General features: G+C 39.7%; 1 protein-coding gene across 1 annotated transcript in view; it reads left to right on the top strand.

The window, feature by feature from the left end:
• LOC122793087 (long-chain fatty acid transport protein 6-like) overlaps window positions 1-20,426 on the top strand; it is a 1,586,067-nt gene that overhangs the window by 1,461,491 nt on the left and 104,150 nt on the right. The window contains exon 8 of the mRNA XM_044060808.1: window positions 14,182-14,279. Within this exon, the coding sequence (XP_043916743.1) occupies window positions 14,182-14,279 (98 nt within the window). The remainder of the gene's footprint in view (window positions 1-14,181; window positions 14,280-20,426) is intronic.

The raw sequence follows: 20,426 nt of genomic DNA, 5'->3' as shown, positions 1-20,426 counted from the left end.
CTTCCTTTACCAAGAATGATACCTAGGTATAAAGAGAAGTTAATTGGTTTTAACAGTTGGCTTAATAGGTGAAGTAATGCAAGACAGATCCAGTGTTTATCAGCCTGGGATAAGAGGATCAATAGTCCTGATTGTTTTGTAATAGATAGTTTGCTTATTTCTTTCAATACTTTTAAATAATGACAAAAGCCTTTGCTATTCCCAAAGTACTTTTTTGATAAAGTTCATCTAATGGACATACCAACTTAAATTCATCTAACCGTAATGTTGACCATATTAAGTAGAATGTTCGTAATGTCAGAAGTCTACAGTAAATTGCCCAGTCTTTAAGCATTCCAAATAAAGAAGCACCCAATCTTTAGGTGCTCCTACATCTGGAAGATACCCATGTATGAGTAGTTACATAGCCTAGGTTTAAATGTAAAGAAAGTACTTTCTTCATACGTGGATTTTGCACATGCCTTCAGGCCTGGTGGAAACTGTGGTGATGTCCATAGTTATTATGGACTCCATGTTATCTAGATAATAATGAGAGAGCCAAAAACTGAGCTCTTCGAACTTCAGTTTACTATTGACAAGACAAGCTTCCATCTTACTGCATGTTACAGAACTGCATCCATGTTCCCCAGATGATCATGTTATATTCCTAGATGTTTTAGAAGAAATTCCTATAAGCAACAATTCGATAATCTTTGGTGACTTCAGTTATCTTGTCATAGACTGGAGCATCTGCACCTTTAACTTAAGGCATTTCCTTAGGTTTTTATACTTGTTAAAGAAGGATTCCTTGGATCAAATAGTTAACAAGCCCACCAGAGGCCAAAATATTCTTGATCCAGTCCACACAAATATTGCCCCTGCTACTTCCACTCCCTTGACCTCTCTTTCACCAATTAGGTAAAGCCATAAGCGCATGAATTTACTCTCAGGACCACCTTGTAACCAACATCTCCATACTTAAAGATTTTAGAAGTGCAAACCTTATATAATTACATGATGAAAACTCCAAATGTACCCATGACATCACAATCATTGACCCTAACACAGCAGCCAACTAGTGACAGATGCAATAGGAAATTTAAAAGCAAGCCCCCCCCCCATGTCTGTTTACATAAACTCTGTAACAAGAGGAAACCAAAAGACCTTATACAACAAAGCTAGAACTCTTCAGAATGAGGATAGTATAAGAAACCCTGTAAGAACAAGTAAAGCAATCCATGAGCAGAGATTAATTTCTGAACTGAAGGATAACTACAAGTCCATCTTTACTTATGTTAGAAAACCTAAAAAAATAGCACTCAGTATTGCTCTGAACTTTACCTTAATAGGGCCTCCATGCCAAACCTAAGGGCTTTGCAAAAATACTGACAACTAGGTTCACAGCAGACTTCACCCAGAACCCCCTATTCAAACATCATTCATCCCAAAATCCCTTGCCCTCTTCATTCAGTACATTTTCTTAAGGTGTTGCCAAAGACCAAAACCACTTCCTCCATGAGTCCTAACAACATAACTGGGTACTTAGTAAAAAGTGTTCAAGCATACTCTCATGAAAACTTTCCTTAAACTCTTCAACCTAATCTCAGCCATAGGCTGTATTCCAGAAACCTTTCATACTGCTATACTGATGCCGCTTCACAAGGCTGTGACCCTACCACAGCTCCTGGAGTTACAGACAGGTCACCCTTATGAGTCTGATCTGTTACTGATGCCGCTTCACAAGGCTGTGACCCTACCACAGCTCCTGGAGCTTACAGACAGGTCACCCTTATGAGTCTGATCTGTTACTGATGCCGCTTCACAAGGCTGTGACCCTACCACAGCTCCTGGAGTTACAAACAGGTCAACCTTATGAGTCTGATCTGTAAAGCTGCCGAGCATATCATAGCCAATATAATTAGTTATGGTGTCAAAACATTTCATTAGGCTTAACCCAAATAATTTGGCTTTCTGAAGAGGAGAATATGACTGTGTAAAAAAAGGTCACACAAGCTATCAGCAATGGTTATTCTGCTCTTATACCATCTTTCCATCTGGCCAAACCATTCAGTGTTATATTTCATGCTGTAATGATAAGGAAACTATGTGCCTTAAATGTTTTTTATGTGGTAAGATGGGTGACGAGCTGACTAGAAGACAGAACTCGCATAGTTCATGTAGAAGGTGCCTCCTCATATAGTGCAAAGGTGACCAGTGAAGTCCCCTAGGGGTCTATACAGGGTTTTTTCTGTTCAGCGTGTGTGTGTCTGTGATCTCACACTGAAAATCAGGACCTCTTTTTAACCAAATATGCAAACTACTGCAAACTATGAGTAATTGTCAACATTCTCTAACATATCTTTACCCTTCAGAAAGCGATAACCTTAACTCATGCATAATGTACAGATAAAGGGCTTAAATTGAACTGTAAAATGTGTAACATTATTTTTTTTTTCAAAAGAGCATTTCCCACAACTTACAAAATTAATACTACTCTCTTACTAAACTAAAAAGTGGGCTGGGACCTTCACACTTGGTTTATAGTTAGCCTCCTTTGATCATCGCATGTTAACTGTACTCAAGAAATCCTGGTTAGAAAAATTAGTAGCCAAAAGTATTTCATCTAGATCCAAAGATGTTGTCATTTCCTTATATCCAGCACTGAACAGACCCCTTAAAAACAACAGAGTGCTCCATCTGAGATGCTCCTCAACTGATATAAACTCAAAAAGCCCTAGAGGTTGCAAACCACAAAGATCTCTGAGTTTGGGAACCTGAATTACCAGGAAAGGCTGGAAGCCATGTCCATGTGTACACTGTCTTATAGATTCCTGACTGGTGATCTGTGTCTTACATGCAGTGCTGTTAGATGTCCAGTGGTTCTTAGCTTCCTATATTTCAGTCAGTCAATCAGCATAACTAGCAGTAGAACCAGAGACCTGAACTTTCATCTGCAGATAAACAGACCGCAGTGGTGGGGGGGGAGAGATTCATCACATAGTGCCTTCCCTTTCCCTGGAATAAACCTGCTCTGCAGGTTAAGCAATGGGAGTCAATATATTTCTTGATACTAAATGTACACAGTTGGATGGGTACTCCCAGATTTACCACAAGACTAACTGGCCTCTCCCTACTTGAGAAAGAAGGTGAAGCCTCTGAGTGGATATTAGCAAGGCGTACATAGTCATTAGACTAAAATAGCATTGAAACTCTTATGAGTCCTATGTGAATTCAAAGGAATCTATTTATTTGGGTTATAAACACTAAGCTGGCATAAGAGTATTTTATTAATGCAGATGGCCAGTTGATCATTATATTTGATGTGAAAAAAGTTCCATTTTGTGAAGAAGCAGTTGGTGTTTCAGATTCAGTAAGGTAGGTATAATAACAGAAAAACATAGCTTGTAAAAGCTAATGTCAAACATAATTTGATTTCTCAAAATGATGTAACTTAAGATTTAATTTTCTTGGGTTGACATTTCAGATTTGATATTTTACAAGCCATTGTCATCAGTGTGCAAGATGTTATTAGACACGCAAATTTAAGTATAACTGAGTTGCACAAGTCTACCTATTGCATTAGTAGGCAGATGCATCTCATTAGCAATGGTTATGTTATGGAAATTAATTTTTGTGTTTTGAATTCCTTTTTTTCTGTGTTGAAGGCAGTTTAAATTGCAAAATTTTTTTTAAGAAATTAATTTTGGGTGGGGGACCATGCTCCCCTGTCAATCCCAGTGCAGTCATGGTCGAATGCCAGACTTTACGTGCATAATTTATTTTATTACTGCATTGCCCCATTGCTAGGTAACTTAGTAAATGAAATATTTTCTGTTCTGTGTAATTGAGCAGTCTATTCCTGACAGTAAATGTTTATTGTACTGATAACTTTATGGTACTATTGATAAATTTAAAAAATAATTCCAAGGAAAAATAAAACAAAAACTTGGGGAGTGTATTGCATAATGTACAGCGTACACTGTACTTTTTTCTGTGTGGTCAGAGAATTATAGGATATTTTGTTGATGCAAAGAGGCATCAGCAAAACCTTCACTGATGGAAGCGCATCAACACCATCCTAACTGAACAAATTGTCACAAAGAGAAATTAATAGTTCCCCACTGTGAAAGCTTAACAAACCCTAAAAATACCTGCAGCCATAATTTGAATATGGGCACTGTTAGGGAAAGCATTTTTCATAAGGTTATGTGGAGCATTTGGATTATAGTTACGGTTAGCCGACATGAGTAAAGAAAGTTGGGAGGTGGGCATCGCATGATGTCATACAGTAATTGGGAGTGCTAATCCCTAATGCCTTTGTGTTGTTTTTTGTTGCTTGTATATTTTAGACTCTGTCATTACTATTGTAGGTGCAAAGTTCCTGCTTCAATGGCTTTGTTTTAGATATGACTAAAAAAGATCGTCATAATTTTCTGTGCGGTGAACCACCGAGTAACAGGAGGAAACTTTGCAGACTCACTGGAAAAGTTCCTTCCTCTGTCCAGCATACATGTCAGAATTTCATCACTTAAGGTTTTTTTGTAAGGGCTTTTTCATAGCTTTGTCCATCCAAAGGTAAGTCCGAAGTTTCTGCAACCTCCCTGAATTCTCAGGCAAGAAGATTGTCACCTCGTCATCTGCCTGGCCACAGCCTGTTTCTGCCTGAGGAACTCCCTTATTCTGCTCTGCCTTAGGTCTGCCCCCTTTGTGTTTTTGGCAATGTTCTCACTGGACCCACATGGGTAGGGTCCTTCCGTGAAATGAAAGTGATAGCTTCTACTCAGATTCTACAAGACTGACAATGGTGGGTGTTCCTCATCCATCTATGGTTTATACCATTGTGTTTGTTGTCAGCACTTGTACATTGTCCTAACCTTCTTTATGGAGGGAATAAGGAGTTTCCCCCTACAGTTGGTCTTCAGCCCTGCCCCTCATTTTCCAACATATTTTAGACAGACTGTCTTTAGTCTCCTGAATGAGTTGCCACCAGAAGTGCTTTATAGCCTTCCCCACAGGTCCCATTATCCAGGCTCTTAAATCACATGTAGAACTCCAGTTTGTTTAGTTGTTAGGTAAGCCATTTAGGCACACACCTCTTTTCCGGGTGACTAAGGACCATTGTCTGATTAAGTGATTTGAACTGATTCACAAAGTAGATAATTGGAAGGTGGGAAGTCACATCTAAGACTACTGGATGAAGTTCATTAGTACTGCAGAGCCTTATTCCTCTAAAAGTGAACTGCCATTCTATTTCTTGTCTGTGACAAGTGTAGGATTTAATTATTTTGTTGCCTAGGGGCCAGCTGGCTGGCACTGGGGTGGGCTTCTGGCTTGAAAGCCATAGCTAGATCACCTGGCACTCTGTGCAGTTCCCTAGACTGGTACCATCATTATCCAAATATTAATGGCCAAAGAAAAAAACAACAACAAAAGGTAGCAAGCTTTTTATTGCAAGTGTAACAAGGACCTACCATGCTCTCTTCCAGTAACCATAAATGCAGTTTTAACATTCTTTTAATTAATATGCACCAAAGCTAAGCTGCTTAAGAGAATTTGGTACTGCACTTATGCCCTATTGCAACTGCAAATTGTGCCCCTAACAGCTTGCTCCCAGTACAACCATCCCCCTTCTTGCTGCAGCTATAGCTTTGTCTAACGTATCACCCAAGTGGGTTGTACTTTTGGGGGCTCTGCCCAGGATAGAACCCAGTTTGAGGAGGGACATCAATGTTCGATGTAATGGATGCATTCTTACCATATCAGTTGGTCTGCAACTTCCTTCTTTGATGGACCAGAGTTTTGCTCTCTCCACTCCTCCCTGCTGAGTCTGGCCTCCTCAAATGGCTTTTACTGTAGTGCTCACGGTAAGATGGACAGGTGCATACTCTTCTTTTACTTGGGCACAGTAGATTTACAACTCCTCATTGTAGTTTCTTGAGTTGCCATGCAGGGAATGTTATGGTTAAGGAGGTAAACTGACAGACAAGAGGATGAGTATACTTGCATAGATGATATGTGATATGATTTTGTGCATCTTCACAGATACATGGCCATCCCTAGAAGTGGGAACTCATGAAAAGTGATACAAAGCTCTGATTGGTGGAAAATGAATTGTCCAGCCGAGGACCAATCAGGGAGCACCTCCATGACAGTGATTGGATTTTTGGGACTTGACTAGGTTAAGTTCTTTGAAATTTAGGTTTCTGTTTGGTGAATATCATTAAATGAGTTTATGTGCATATTGGATACTTGGTGTAGCAGCTTGTGTACCATCACTAACTGGGTGACAAGATTTAGTGTAGGAGTTCAACCAAATTGAGGGCATCCAAGGATAAGCAATGATGGGCTTGATTTGGATGGCTACAAGGAAATGTATTAACTTTGTTATTATCAATGCTCAAGTTTTAGAAGAGTAGAGATTGGTAAATATTGATGAATCATACAGGAAGCTGGGGAGGAGAAGGAAGGTAGCTGCAGTTTTCTTGCCGTGGTCTTGGAGGGGGTGTTTGGCTTCTCTCATTTAATTTCTCCATTTTTTAACTTACCTTGATGAAACTGGACCCTTTTCCTAAGTCAGGGCATAATTAATGTTCACAAAATCAGTATTGCTTCAATCTTTGATATTTTCGGGATGAAGTAAAAGTTAATTGGTTTTCTTTAAGTTCAAAAGTAGCTGTAACTTCTGTAGCCATTTTTCAGCAGAAGTGAGGGGATCTTGAAGGTTTGTAGGGTGTTTAAACATGGCATGGAGCAGACCAGAATATCATTATCCACATGTTGTCTGATGGAAGCAATTTTTGATTCTTTGTGCATGCCATTTATAATGATGTTGAAAGTAATGGTCCTAATATGGATACTTGGGGGGGGGGTCTGTTAAGACTAAGGGGAAGCTACAGTAGGAATCTAGCCATGTAATACAGTGGGTGCAGTTGTTGAGGTACTTTGTAAACAAGATGATATTGCAGGATTCCAGGGGTGGAGCCTGTGGAAAAGATGGTGGTAGAAAACTGTATTAAAGGCTTTGGAAAAATCATGTAAAAGTGTAGAGATGATATGTCAAGAGGTCCTGCTTTCGTTAACGGTACTGAGAAAATTTAGTAGGACTGTTTCATTGCTATGGTGGGGCTGATAGGTGGGATTTGATCAGTTTGCTTTCAAGTCAGAAGGTTATACATTGTTGATGACTACACCTTTGAAGAACTTGAGTGGGGGAGATAGGATTGTAATAGGATGATAGATGATTCCACTCTACCAAGGTTGCACATCCATTGAACTATAAAGGAGTGTTTCCATAGGGTTATTGTGTAGTTTTCTGTTATGGATCTGTTTATGAGAATAAATACTAAGTAACTGATACATTCAGCTTATTTTGCAAGGTATTTCTTTGTGAGGTTGTCTGGAGATAGTGTTGTGAGCTTTAATTTTTGAAGATATTTTCTAATGGTGTTGGTGGTGACAGTTTTTAGGATGAGTTGGCTAGTGCAATTAATTGGTCTTAATATTGGAGGAGTTGATAGGGGTAGTGGAAACTGAATGGCTATTGAATTTATTAGCTATGTTTGTACCCATTTCTGTTGGGAGAGGATTTTTGTGTGGATTTTTCTGCTTAGCTTCCAAGGGTTTAAGTTTTGCCAGAAATGTTTGGAGATTTAAAAGTGTATTTTGTTTAGTTCAAAAATAATTTCTTTTATCTAGTATAGATCACAGCATAAGACATCTACAGTAGTTACTTAGTGGTGTAATGCTAGTTACACAGGGAGTAGCTACTGCAGAAAGCTGTCCTGATGGGTAATCTAAGTTATTTACATAGTAGTTAAGGAAGTTTTGGTGAAGTGTTGCAAAATAAGGAAAGTTCTGACAGGATAGCAGGCAAGAATATGCACCCATTAAGGTTTGGCAGTTTTGATATCAGGATGCAAGTGGGAGAAGGGTAGCAGTTGCCATAAGATGTAGGCCCAAAATCACCTAACAGACCCTTATAAATCAGGAAACCTTATTTTGGCTATCCATTGTTCTGTGACACATTTGTAACAAGATGTGTACCTACTTTCAATCTGCACCAACTCTTGCATAAATACTTGTCTTTTTATCCAACATCATACATTGTTTTTTTTCCAAGGAGGTGCACAGTAGAAAGGGTAATCTGTATACTGTCTCCAAGGAAAGAGTATGGCCTTTGGTTGTTTGACTGTGTCATCCTTGGTTGGGCCGCTAGCGGTTTGTTGGCATTAAAGTATTTGCTTGAGAGTATTAGATTTGAATAATGGGTCCAGATATCAAGACAAGACTGTGCAGTGCTTTGATGGTGTAGTGGTATGTTTTCTGACTGTAGTATACAGGGTCCTGGGTTCAAGACTTGGCATGACTGATTATTCAGACTGGTAGCCCAACATAACGCATCTGAGATATTTCAGGTTCAGCTAACATTGGGTAAGACAACTATTCAGGTTGTAGCCTGCTATAGGTCCCCAACCATGTCCCAAGACTCACACTCCATGTTCCTAAGCACCCTGGAGAATATTAGGGTCCAACCTAACACTCTCATACTGGGTGACTTCAACTACCCCTCCATTAACTGGGAAAACTACTCATGTACCAATACATTTGCCCAACGCTTTCTGGAATTCATTAATTCCAATGCCCTGGACCAGCTCGTTCTTACTCCCGCTAGAGGTAGCAACATCCTTGACCTGGTAATTACTAACATGGGCGACCATTGCTCTGCACCAATAGTCAACTCCTCCCTGGTTAGATCAGACCACAAACTAATCACCTTAGAAGTCCACATCCCTCCCACCCCCACAAAGGTAACCTCCATGAAAAACTTCTCCAAAGCTAACTTTGGGCTCCTAAAAACAGAGGTGGCTAACTTCACAGCACACGTGCAAATGGAGGATAGTTGCATGACCACCGAATCATACACCAATGCACTGTACAAACACGTACACAAATGCATGGATCTCGCCATACCCAGTAGAACCAAGACATTCTCCTCAAAAAAGAAAGCTAATCTGGTGGTCTCCTATCATAAACAAACTCTACAACAAAAGGAGGAAACTGATGCAGAATAAGGTGAAGTCCTAAGACTGGAAAAACTCCCTTATCAGCCTCAACAAAAGGTTGAGATCCCTCATCAAATCCTCTAAAGCTAGCTTTGAAAACAGAATTGCAGCAGATAATAAAGACAACCACAAAGCCTTCTATAGTTATGTAAAGAATCTCCATGGCAATACCCAGATTTGCTCTGAGCTACTGAGCTACTGAACAATGGTACCTCCTATACTGAGCCAACAGATATTGCCAATATACTGACCGACAGATTGAGTGCCAACTTTATCCCTCTCCCCCCCAAAGGACCTATCACATTAACAGTAGATTGCCAGACACCCAGTATTACTGCTCCGCAGGTAAAAACAGCACTGTTCAAGGCCAAGAATACAGCTTCTATGGGACCTGACAATATACCCTGCTGTGTTATACATGAACTACAGAGTGAACTGGCACCTCACCTGTGTGCCCTGTTCGGTCACTACCTCACCTCAGGCTTTGTCCCTACCGAATGGTGCACTGCTACAGTCATCCTTCTCCACAAGGGAGGAACGACAGCAGACCCCAGGAACTATCACCCCATTAGCCTGACGAGTCTGATATGCAAAGCTATGGAATGCATCATCATGGACCTAATAAGCAAGGATATAGGGAATCTCCAAACTCTGGATCCTACACAGTTTGGTTTTGTGAAGGGTAGTTCATGCCTGCTCAACTTGGTTGACTTGTTTGAGTCAGTCAACCAGAACTGTGGATAAAGGCAAGGTGGTTCATACAGCCTACCTTGATCTGGCCAAGGCCTTTGATACCATTCCCCACTCCGGAATCATAGAAAAATTCACTAAGCTAGGCATCAACCACTGTATCACTAGGTGGATTGCAAACTGGCAGATAGAACCCACAGTGTGAAAGTAGCTGGCTCCAGGTCAGACTGTCGACCAGTCATGAGTGGAGTTCAGTCCTGGGTCCTCTCCTGTTTGGTATCTACTTCTCTGAAGTCCAGGCCAACACAAAGGGACTCAGGCTGACAAAGTTTGCAGACTATTACAAGTTTGGAGCTATTATTAACTCCTCAAGTGATGTTGACATCCTGCAGAAAGGCCTCAATGAGACCAACAACTGGTGTCAGAACCATGGCCTTAAGCTCAATGCCAAAAATGTGTTGTCACCCCCCTTGGCAAAAACCTGGTTCCCTTGAATTACCGCATCAATGGCAGTCCACTGAACACAGAAGACGTTATAAGAGATCTGGGAGCACAAGTTGAAAGCAACCTCTCTTTTGACCACCACATTGCCACTGTGGTCAGAAAGTCCTCCTATCTGGCACATCTCATTACTAAGGGTTTTCCATCCAGGAAGAAAGCGGTCATTGTCTCCCTGTACTTTTCCTTCATTAGGCCAATCATCGAGTACAATGCCCCATTTGGCATGTACCTCACTAGACACCTGCAACAACTAGAGAGGCCACAAAAGTACCTCACAAAGAGGATCCTAGGCCTTAAACACTTGTCCTATATGAACAGACTCAAAAAACTCCCAACTATTCTCTGTCTCATATCGACGATCTCTGCTTGACTTACAAAGCCATGTCTGACCCATCTCTGTTAGAAATGCTACATCTAAAGAAATCCCAATCCCTCTGCACCATATGCTCCAGAGACCTCAACCTCATTACCACAATCAACAGAACATGCTGGAGGGACAGGTTCATAACCCAGAGACTGCCCATGCTATGGAATAGACTTCCCATACATGTCAAGCAGAGCACCTCACTGGCCCTCTTCAAGAGAAATCTTGATGAGTGGATGGGAAATAGAAAATTCACCCCGGGGATCACTCCAGTGGCTCTACTCAACAGAGGCACTAGGAACTAAGGTTGGGTGGCACAATACCAGGGTAATCCTATGGGCTAGGCTTGTAAAGGCTCCGGGGCCATTAGCCTAGTACACACCTATGAACCTATGAACATTTTTGAGAACATTCAGTGGGGTAGTATGTAATTGTTTCGCATTACTGCTGCTTCTGTCTATTTACACAAGCCTACCATGTCAGCTGTGTACCTCTCTCAGTGTGGCACAGGTATTGAACAGCTAGACTGCCATTGGGAGTGCCTTCTTTTCTTACACATTAACCCATTCACTTTTTTTTTACTCCAACGCAATCAGCAGCATGCACTATCGGTTGTGTTCATTTTTTTTTGTGAAAAGATACTCAGTATGCGACATTCACACGATGTAACACATTTTATTGTGTATTTTTGTGTCTCTGAAACATATAGGTTCCTGTATCCCCTGCCATGTCTCTCAAAAATATCCTGCACATTTAATGTGCATGTATTTTATTTATTTATTTATATTTGTTTACTGGGATAGTGCTCTGATCAATATACTGACCAACTTCAGGTTTAGTTCTGGTGAAATACAAAATATTTCACAAAGAAAAATAAAGAAATTTAAGTAATAACAAAGTTGTTCAGGCTGATTACATGGAAATGGAGTATATACATTCTACTGTACGAGCACAGTGCAATGCACAATCAGAGTGTAATATACAATGTATGCATTAGTTTGTAAAGTGGGTTAATCTTCAGTGAATCCGTTAACCACAATCCCTGTCTTGTAGTATTTCCTATCATTCTGCATTGCATTAGTAGAATTCACAGATCATTTAACAAAAATCCTGTCTGTGAATCATTCTTGTACATCAGCAGTTATGTTGTATCTTATTTTCCATTTAGACTACTGAGAACCTCATCTCTGAATCACTGCTGTTTACCATCTTTACATTGTCACCTACATATTGAGTTCAAAAAGCCATTTCTCTTAACTGGCTTTGTATATGCACCTTTCGTTAGAGTAACTCACTCACACCTTGAGTATTGAACTCTCTTATCATCATTGTATCAGTGCAACTCGCTGAGCCATGGAACACCATACTTAAAGCCTTTTCCTAATAACACATTGCACACTTGGGAGTACCCAGCTTACACAGTGACTACCACTGTTTTCTGTGCATCACTCCTAGTAAACACAACAAAATATTCAGTGGATGCATACAAATAATATTTTGTTGTGTGGTCGTCTTAGTTATTCCAAACGAAAGCAGTGGAGGTTATGTGATATATACTAACATATGGATATGCATCTGCAGTAATTACTGATGCTTCAGACAGAGATTTATATCATGACAGTTCTTGATTGATTTGGGCAGTCCTGCCGTGATTTGAAGTCCCAGAAACACTGGTAGAATTATTGCAGGCTATGTACAAGAACCCAGTGACTCGAGTATGAACAGTGTTTGGCCTTAAAGAAGAGTTGCCAGTAGCAGTGGGTGTGGATCAGGGTTCAGTTCTGGCCCAGTGCTGTGTTCATACATGGTGATGGATTACATTAGCAAACACGTTAGAAGGGACAGACCAATAAAGCTGCTGTATGCAGACGATGTGGCGTTACAGGCAGACTCTGAGCAAGAAGTTCAACAAAGGGTAGAGGAATGGAATGCAAAACGGAAGGCACGTGGAATGAAAATGAATACAGACAAGATAGCTGTAATGGCAGCAAATGGGGGAAATCAGAAGAAGCAGAGAATTGAGCTAGAAGGGAAATAGTGGAACCAGATTAACAGCTTCAAGTATCTGGGAGGGGTGGTTGACAAGAAGGGAAGTCTGAATGAGGAGGCCAAGCTAGAATCAGAGGGGATGCAGCCAACTGACACAGTGTGTGTCAGGGGTAGTGTATGACAGAAGAATGCCAAAGAAGCTGAAAAGTAAGGTATACAAAACTGGTTTGAACAGTACTACTATGTCGTACAGATATCTGTGTAGTAAAGGCATTGCAGTTGAGGAAGCTAGAGGTGATGAAGAGGATGTGGTGAGATGGGTGTTAAGACACACACTGTGAGACAGACAAAGAAATGAGGACATAAGATCAGAAGCCAAAGTAGGTCCAATTGCGGTGAAGGTCAAAGAGAACAGATTATGATGGTTCAGGCACATGTACAGGAAAGCAGAAGACAATCTGGTGAAGAAGATTTGGGACAGACAGGAAGAAGGCAAATGGAAATGATGACATCCAGCAAACAGGTGGATGGATTGTGTAAGACAAGACATGCAACCGTAAAGCATGACTGTCGAAATTAGGAGAGTGGCATTGAATAGGGAGAGGCGGTGACAAGTGACATGACACCCGACCCCATGTAGAAAATGGGGGATGACGATGATGATGATGATGATAGTTCTTACCTTCTCAGTTATAGACCTCGTGTGCATCTCTTATTCCAGCAGCAGACAATGCAGCTGAACTCCCCCTGATAGCTTTGGGAAATATATGTCATTCAACATCTTTTATTGGAGATTGTACACACATGTAGCCATTGTGTGCCACTCTGGAAGGGAAATAGGACTGCAGATAACAGATAACCATACTTCCACAGTTAAAGCTCAGCAGAAAGTGTGAGTCAGAAGGAATGTATTGCATTTCACCATATATGGATTGTTTCATATGTCCATGTGACTTTGTCTTCAGAATGATTCTAAGATTTTTCTGTCAGTCAGTAGCAAACTGACATGACGTACAAGAATAAAGGCATTGTGTCTTGTGCTAATTATTTGTGTACATATTAATTCACAGTAAAATAACTCTGCCCCTGGCAGGATCTGTGCAACAAAAAAAAAAAAAAACGTCACCTGTACCAAAAGTGTGTGAGCCCGTCTGTGCCTGCACAGACTGAAACTAGGCCCTGACTCGGCTAAATCAGTTCTTTTCTAGAAATTTAGAAAAAAAAATGATTTTGTATAGCAATTATAGCAATATCCATAGGAGTGAGTCATGTCTTTTTATTACCATTTTCCGTGCTTGTGTTACGTTTATTCTTTTTTTTTTTCTGGTTGTAAACCATACCTTTTTTCCCCTTCACAGATCGACTGAGATTATGCTTTCTCATTTTAAAAATTACCATTTCTGAGATTTTTTTTGTAAAGACAAACATCCCTTACTTCAACTTTCCTTGTCAGGTGTATATGGCACAAAGCTGTTATTGCAACTTTTATTTCTATTATAATTGCTGCTGCTTTTATTAATTAGAGTAAAATATATTTTAAACTGAATTACGTAGCTTATGTCTCAGACAGATTTTCCTTTTTCCCTGAATGTATAGGTGGAAAGGAGAAAATGTGGCAACCACTGAAGTCGCAGACACAATTGGTGCATTAGACAGTGTGAAGGAAGTTACTGTTTATGGTGTCATAGTACCAGGTACATATCTTTCCTTTCCTTTTATTATAAGATCTTGTAATTATAATATTAAATAGAGTTTGCATTTTTAGTTTAAACAAGTGCTATACTTTGCTAAAGTAAACATTTTCTTACAGAAACAAAGTTTTATTTCAGCTGATTGCTTTCATTTCTGTGACTGTGGGTAATGATTGTAGGCTCTCCACTGGTATTAAATTTCTGGTGTGCAAAAACTGTTTTTAGAAAGAAAGGAATGGTTTGCTGGCAGCCTTTACAATCTGTTGTCTGTATATCTGGGTGTTTAGAATGGGACAAAATTGTGACTTGTTTTGGTAGCTTTGCAAATTTTATAGACCAAGCTGTAGGCATTGCTAACTGATAAAGATGTTACCCATACCATATGTGTATTAGCAATTACCCTTCAGTCCTAGAGTTCTTATCCAGGGTCATTGTGCCAGCCAAGTGTTACAGGGAAAATACTGCACAGAAAATGTTCAAAATCTGATCAAGAATATACTCCTCTGGTATAAATGTCTCATTTCCAGTCATTAGGATAATTGGCAAACTCAAAGAAATGCAGATTATGTAAACGTTTTCACCTAGGAACTGATATCTATATTGTAATTGCTCCTTCTTCAAAGCTCAGCATTGTTAAGAACCCCAACACATGAGTGTACTTGCACACACATACGTGCATAGTAATTTAAAAATGGAGATGCCTACCATGCCTTTTTCCTTTTTTATGAAAAATGGACATTACAGTCCATCTCTGAACAGACTTAAGGAAATTTATGGCCCTTTTCATACTATGTTCCAGAGTTCCACTTGTCTGCAGTGCTGCACTTTGGTGATCTTTGATGGGTAATGACATCATACGCAGGTCATGTGTGACTGTGACGATGTCAAACATGGTTGCAACAGTCATGCGCATCTTGCAATAGGTCACTGCAGAGCCCTGCATCACCTTATGCTGGGCCAGTCATGCACAAGCAGCTGTATTCATAGTCACTTACCTTCTCTTAGCCAGGATCCTTGAAGGGTAGGGGAAATAACTGTGTGATGCTTTGGGTTAGCTAGATCACCCACATGGCTTCTGGTTCATACTTGGGAGTGCTTGCTGTAGCTGTCAGAATTGTGCTTGAGACATGTAAAACGTACCGGAAATAGGCAAGTTTTATTAATGTATCCTAACTGTATGTTGTATATCCAACGTGTTCTAAGATCTTGGTGATGTGAGCTGTCTGTAAGTATCGTATTTGTGTGAACTACTTCATGAGTGCAGGTTATGGATGAAAATGTCAAAAGGACTGGCACAACTTCTTTGTTAACAAGTGGAAGTAGATAAAATATAACCAGTCATCACTTATAATGAAGGTAATAAAAGGTGAAGCTTTATGAATTTTTCAATAGGTAAAGCAAATCCCCCCCCAATAACCCACCATCACTGTCCAATGTGGGTATATGTACACAGTTTAGCAGAATATAAGGTGTTAAACAAGCAAACAGCAGTTGATGTTATGCTACATATGAGGCCAACAGGTAGAGATTAATTTGTACGGCACTAACCAAACAAAAGACCAGTTGTTTGTTCTGCCTTGTTTCACCTACTGAGTGCATCTGTTTCTCTGCAATTTGTTTTCCCATAACAGCTGTTCAGAATTAATAGGGTAAGTTGTAATCAGTGACTATTATTGTAATAAAAGTAAATAAAAATAAAGGAAATGTGAGTTTGGTGTATCTTAGGAACTAGTATTATCAACTCATGGGGTCTTTTCTTGCCGTAATTTTGGTAGTTGTCCCCCAGGCTGTTCCGGCAAATAACGTTTTTGTCTGTAATTAATTATTTTATTTTACAAACATAAACATTAATAGCAAACAACATAAAGTTCTGTTGCAGGGTAAACCATGGTATCTGACTGTGCTTTAACTTTCCTGCTGCTTGCCAACACCTTCTGAGGCAACTAACATTTTTTGGATATTCCTGCACTTCTCTCAGAGAAGTGAGAGCATGCATATCCATTATATATTTTATTTTAGTGTCTGTTTCCTCTCTTTTATATGAATGGCTTATGGATGGGAATATTAGTTATGAAATATATAATTTTATGTATGTTGAAAAACCATGTTTAGGTTATTTTTTTGGGATTCCCAAAATCCATAAGGATGGTAAAAATCCACCTTTTCGACCAATAGTGTCTGCCCCAGGATATGCAATGGAAGGAATTTCCTTATATTTGGATGCAGTGTTGAATCCTGTTGTACAAGCATTAGACTCCTTATTTAAGAGATTCTTGGGATTTTTTAGATAAACCTAGAATGTTTCTTGATGAATATATTTTTAAAAAGGATAACAATATTTTTATTACTGATTTTCACTAGCATACCACAAGATATAGGTATTGAATATGTCAGGATGTTCTTAAGTACATGTACAGAGTATTCTAATAGAGAAGTCATCTTTTACTGTGAACTTTGATACCCTGCTTGGAAATAACTATTTCATGTTTTATGACAACATTTACAAACAAGTCAGAGGACTAGCCATGGGGTCAGCAGCTGCTACAGCCTTTGCCAATCTGGTCCTAGGCTGTTGGGAATGGGCTACTTTGGAACCCATCAAAAGTAAATTCCATATTGTATATTACTGTTGGTTTCTAGATGATTTATTTTTTATTCTTGAAAATGATGGATCCCAAGTAGATACGTTAATTAAAGAACTTAACACCAATTCTGAATTTTTGAAGTTTATGTTGGGTCAAACAGGGAGTAAAGTTAACTTCCTAGAAATTAATTTGGAATGGAATTCTGACAAAGAGAAAATAGATAGCAGTATTTTTAGAAAAGGGACATTTAGCAATAATTATTTGCATTTTAGTAGGAATCGCCCACATTTTATGAAATATAATATACCCAAAGGACAATATATAAGAGCCTCCACATTAACTACAGATAATATTCCGTTTGGAAATTAAGTAAAGTTCATTACCACTGTGTTTGTAGAGACAGGATGCAATCAAGAAAAACTGGAGACTTTAGCACAAGAGATTATAGAAAAAGGAATAGTGAATTTCCCCCAATTTTATTGGAGCCGTTACAGAAAAGTAGCAAAGCTTCTGAAGAGAATAAGTATACAATCTTTTGCTGTTTAGATATGATAGTAGATTCAGAAGCAATAAGAACAGTTATAGAGAATAATTGGAAAATCTTAGCAGGAAACTTGGACTTAATTCAAAGCATAGGACCAAGTCCCAAATTTGTTTATAAAAATGAATGGAATTTAAAGAAAACTTTATATACAGATAGGAGAGAGAAAAATAATCAGGAACTCAATAAGACTAATAAAGAAATGGGACTGTATACGTGTGGTGATTGTGCCATCTGTAGGTACATTTTAGAAGGGCCTTATCTGAGTTCAGAGCATTTAAATAGGACTGTTGTTATTCCACAAGTATTCTCATGTAAAACTCAAGGGGGTAATTTATGTTAGTATCTGTTCAGGGTGTAAGGCATATTATATTGGGATAACTACTAGACTTTAGAGAAAAGAGTCAAGGAACACCTATATGCTATAAAGACAAAAAATGAAAATAATGCATTATGCAGGCACAGTAAGCATTCTTCCTCTTATAAAAAAAAATTCTGTTTACTATAGTTGAAAAAGTTGAACCAGATAAAAAGGGAGGTGATTTTAAAACCAGGGTAGAACAAAAATGAATATGGCAATTGAAGTTGGGGCAGACCTAGCCCCTGGTTTAAATTAAACCATTAATATTAAATGTTTTTTTAAAGGATAGAAGACTGTTAGTTAAATAATAAGTAGTATGTGTTTTTAAGGCTTTTTAAGGCTTTTTTAATAGTTTAAGATTTTTGTTTTTGGATTCCAAAATTAGTAATTGGTTGATTGAATTATTGTTTGTAATTATGTATAAAAAGAGTGTTAGAGTGAAGGCATTTGTTTCTGATGAAGTTCTATCTCAATGAAAGCAGAGAATAAAGCTTGTTGACGCTAATTTCTTGGAGTCCTTTTAAAGTGCTATTCATGGTTGTTTGCTGAATTTTTTGTGTGTTGCCACAGATTTGAATTTTTTCTTGACATATTAAATGACTGAAACACAAAACATAGCCCTTTCACAGTACCGACAATACAAATAAATGACATGAAAAAAGGCATGGAAGAGCTCCCGGATCTTGTGGCCCAGGCAGGTATGACCCTAGCTCTGAGTAGCATCCTGCCTTCGCCCAGAATGTTACCACAATATAAGGACAAAATGATTGACTTCAACAATTGTCTAAGCTTCTGGTGTCATTCAAAGGGAATCCAGTATCTGTCTGCCTGGGATGACATGATCGACAGACCACGATGCTTTGCCAGAGATGGTCTGCACCTGTCACCCCTGGGATTCAGGTTACTGGCTAAGGCTCTTGCCACCCCTATAGTGCCTTTTTTAGGCAAAGTTCAAAGGACAAAACCACCACCATAACAGGTACAAGCATGCAAAATCTGAAGGTAATGCTACTCAATGCTAGAAGTTCAAACCTCAAAATGCACTCTCTCGAGGCGCTTCTAAAAATGGAAAACATCGAGATCTGTGCAGTAACTGAGACCTGGTTCAAGGCTCCAGAGAGCACCCCTGCAATACCAGGCTACAACTCTTACCACACTTTTCGGCCACCAAACCAGGACCAAAACACTAAAGGTGGAGGAGTGTCAATATTCACCAAGGATATTCACACCACCAGGCTAGTTGCCCAACACAATGCATCTGAGATTCTCCAGGTGCAACTAACACTAGGTAAGACTGCAATCCAAACTGCAGCTTGCAACAGATCCCCCACCATACCCCAAGATTCGCACTACACCTTTCTAAACATACTGGAAAATATTAATATAGAACCAAACACCCTAATACTGGGTGATTTTAACTACCCTGCCATTAACTGGGAAAACTACTCATGTACCAACACTTTTGCCCAACGGTTCTTGGAATTCATAAATTCCAACGCCCTGGATCAACTAATCCATAGCCCCACCAGGGGCCCCAATATCCTAGACCTGATCATTACCAACACGGGAAATCGATGCTCCACATGTATGGTCACCCCCTCGTTAGTCAGGTCTGACCATAAGCTAATCACCCTTAACATCCACATCCCACCCCCATCCCCCAGTAAGGAAACCTCCATAAAAAACTTCTCCAAAGCCAACTTCATGCTACTCAAGTCAGAAGTGACAAACTTCATGACGCCCATGCAGATGGGAACTAAAAGTTCAATTGCTGAATCCTACACTAAGGCACTGTACGAGCACATCCACTCATGCATGAATCGTGCCATCCCAAATAGAACCAAGATGTTCTCATCCAAAAAAAGGAAGCCAATCTGGTGGTCCCCTGCTATAAACAAACTTTACAACAAAAGGAAGAAACTGTTGCAGAAAAGAGGAAAATCCCAGGATGCAAAAAACTCCCTTACCAGCCTCAGTAAGAAACTGAGATCCCTCATAAAATCCTCCAAAGCTAGTTACGAAAATAAAATTGCCAAAGATTCCAAAGACAACCACAAGGCATTCTATAACTATGTCAAGAATCTAAATGGCAATGCTCAGATCTGAGCTAAAACAGAATGGCATTAAATATACTGATCCCAAGGATATTGCCAATATCCTGGCAGATCGATTCAGTGCCAACTTCACCCCCCTCTCACCCCCTAAATGGCCCACCTCAATACTGGAAGATTGCCAAATTCTGGTAATAACGGCCACACAGGTAAAAGATGCACTCTCTAAAGCTAAGAATGCAGCATCCATGGGACCAGATGACATCCCGGTCTGTGTCCTGCATGAACTACAATATGAACTGGCACCTCACCTAAGTGTCATGTTTAATCATAGCCTCACCTCAGGTTTCGGGCCCACTGAGTTGTGCACAGCTACAGTTATCCCACTCCACAAGGGGGGGATCCACCTTGGATCCCGGAAACTACCGTCCCATCAGTCTGACAAGCCTTATCTGCAAGGCCATGGAGAGTATTATCATGGAACTTATAAACAAAGACAATGGCATCCTTCAAACACTGGACCCCACCCAGTTTGGGTTTGTGAAGGGCCGATCTTGTCTCCTAAACCTGATTGACTTCTTCGAATCAGTCTCTAGAGCCATGGACAAGGGT

The sequence above is a fragment of the Protopterus annectens genome, chromosome 2.part0 (assembly GCF_019279795.1).
Source record: "Protopterus annectens isolate FY-2018-M chromosome 2.part0, PAN1.0, whole genome shotgun sequence".
Lineage (NCBI taxonomy): Eukaryota > Metazoa > Chordata > Ceratodontiformes > Protopteridae > Protopterus > Protopterus annectens.
The sequence above is the reverse complement of the archived record's forward strand: the minus strand, read 5'-3'. Positions and strand labels throughout refer to the sequence as shown.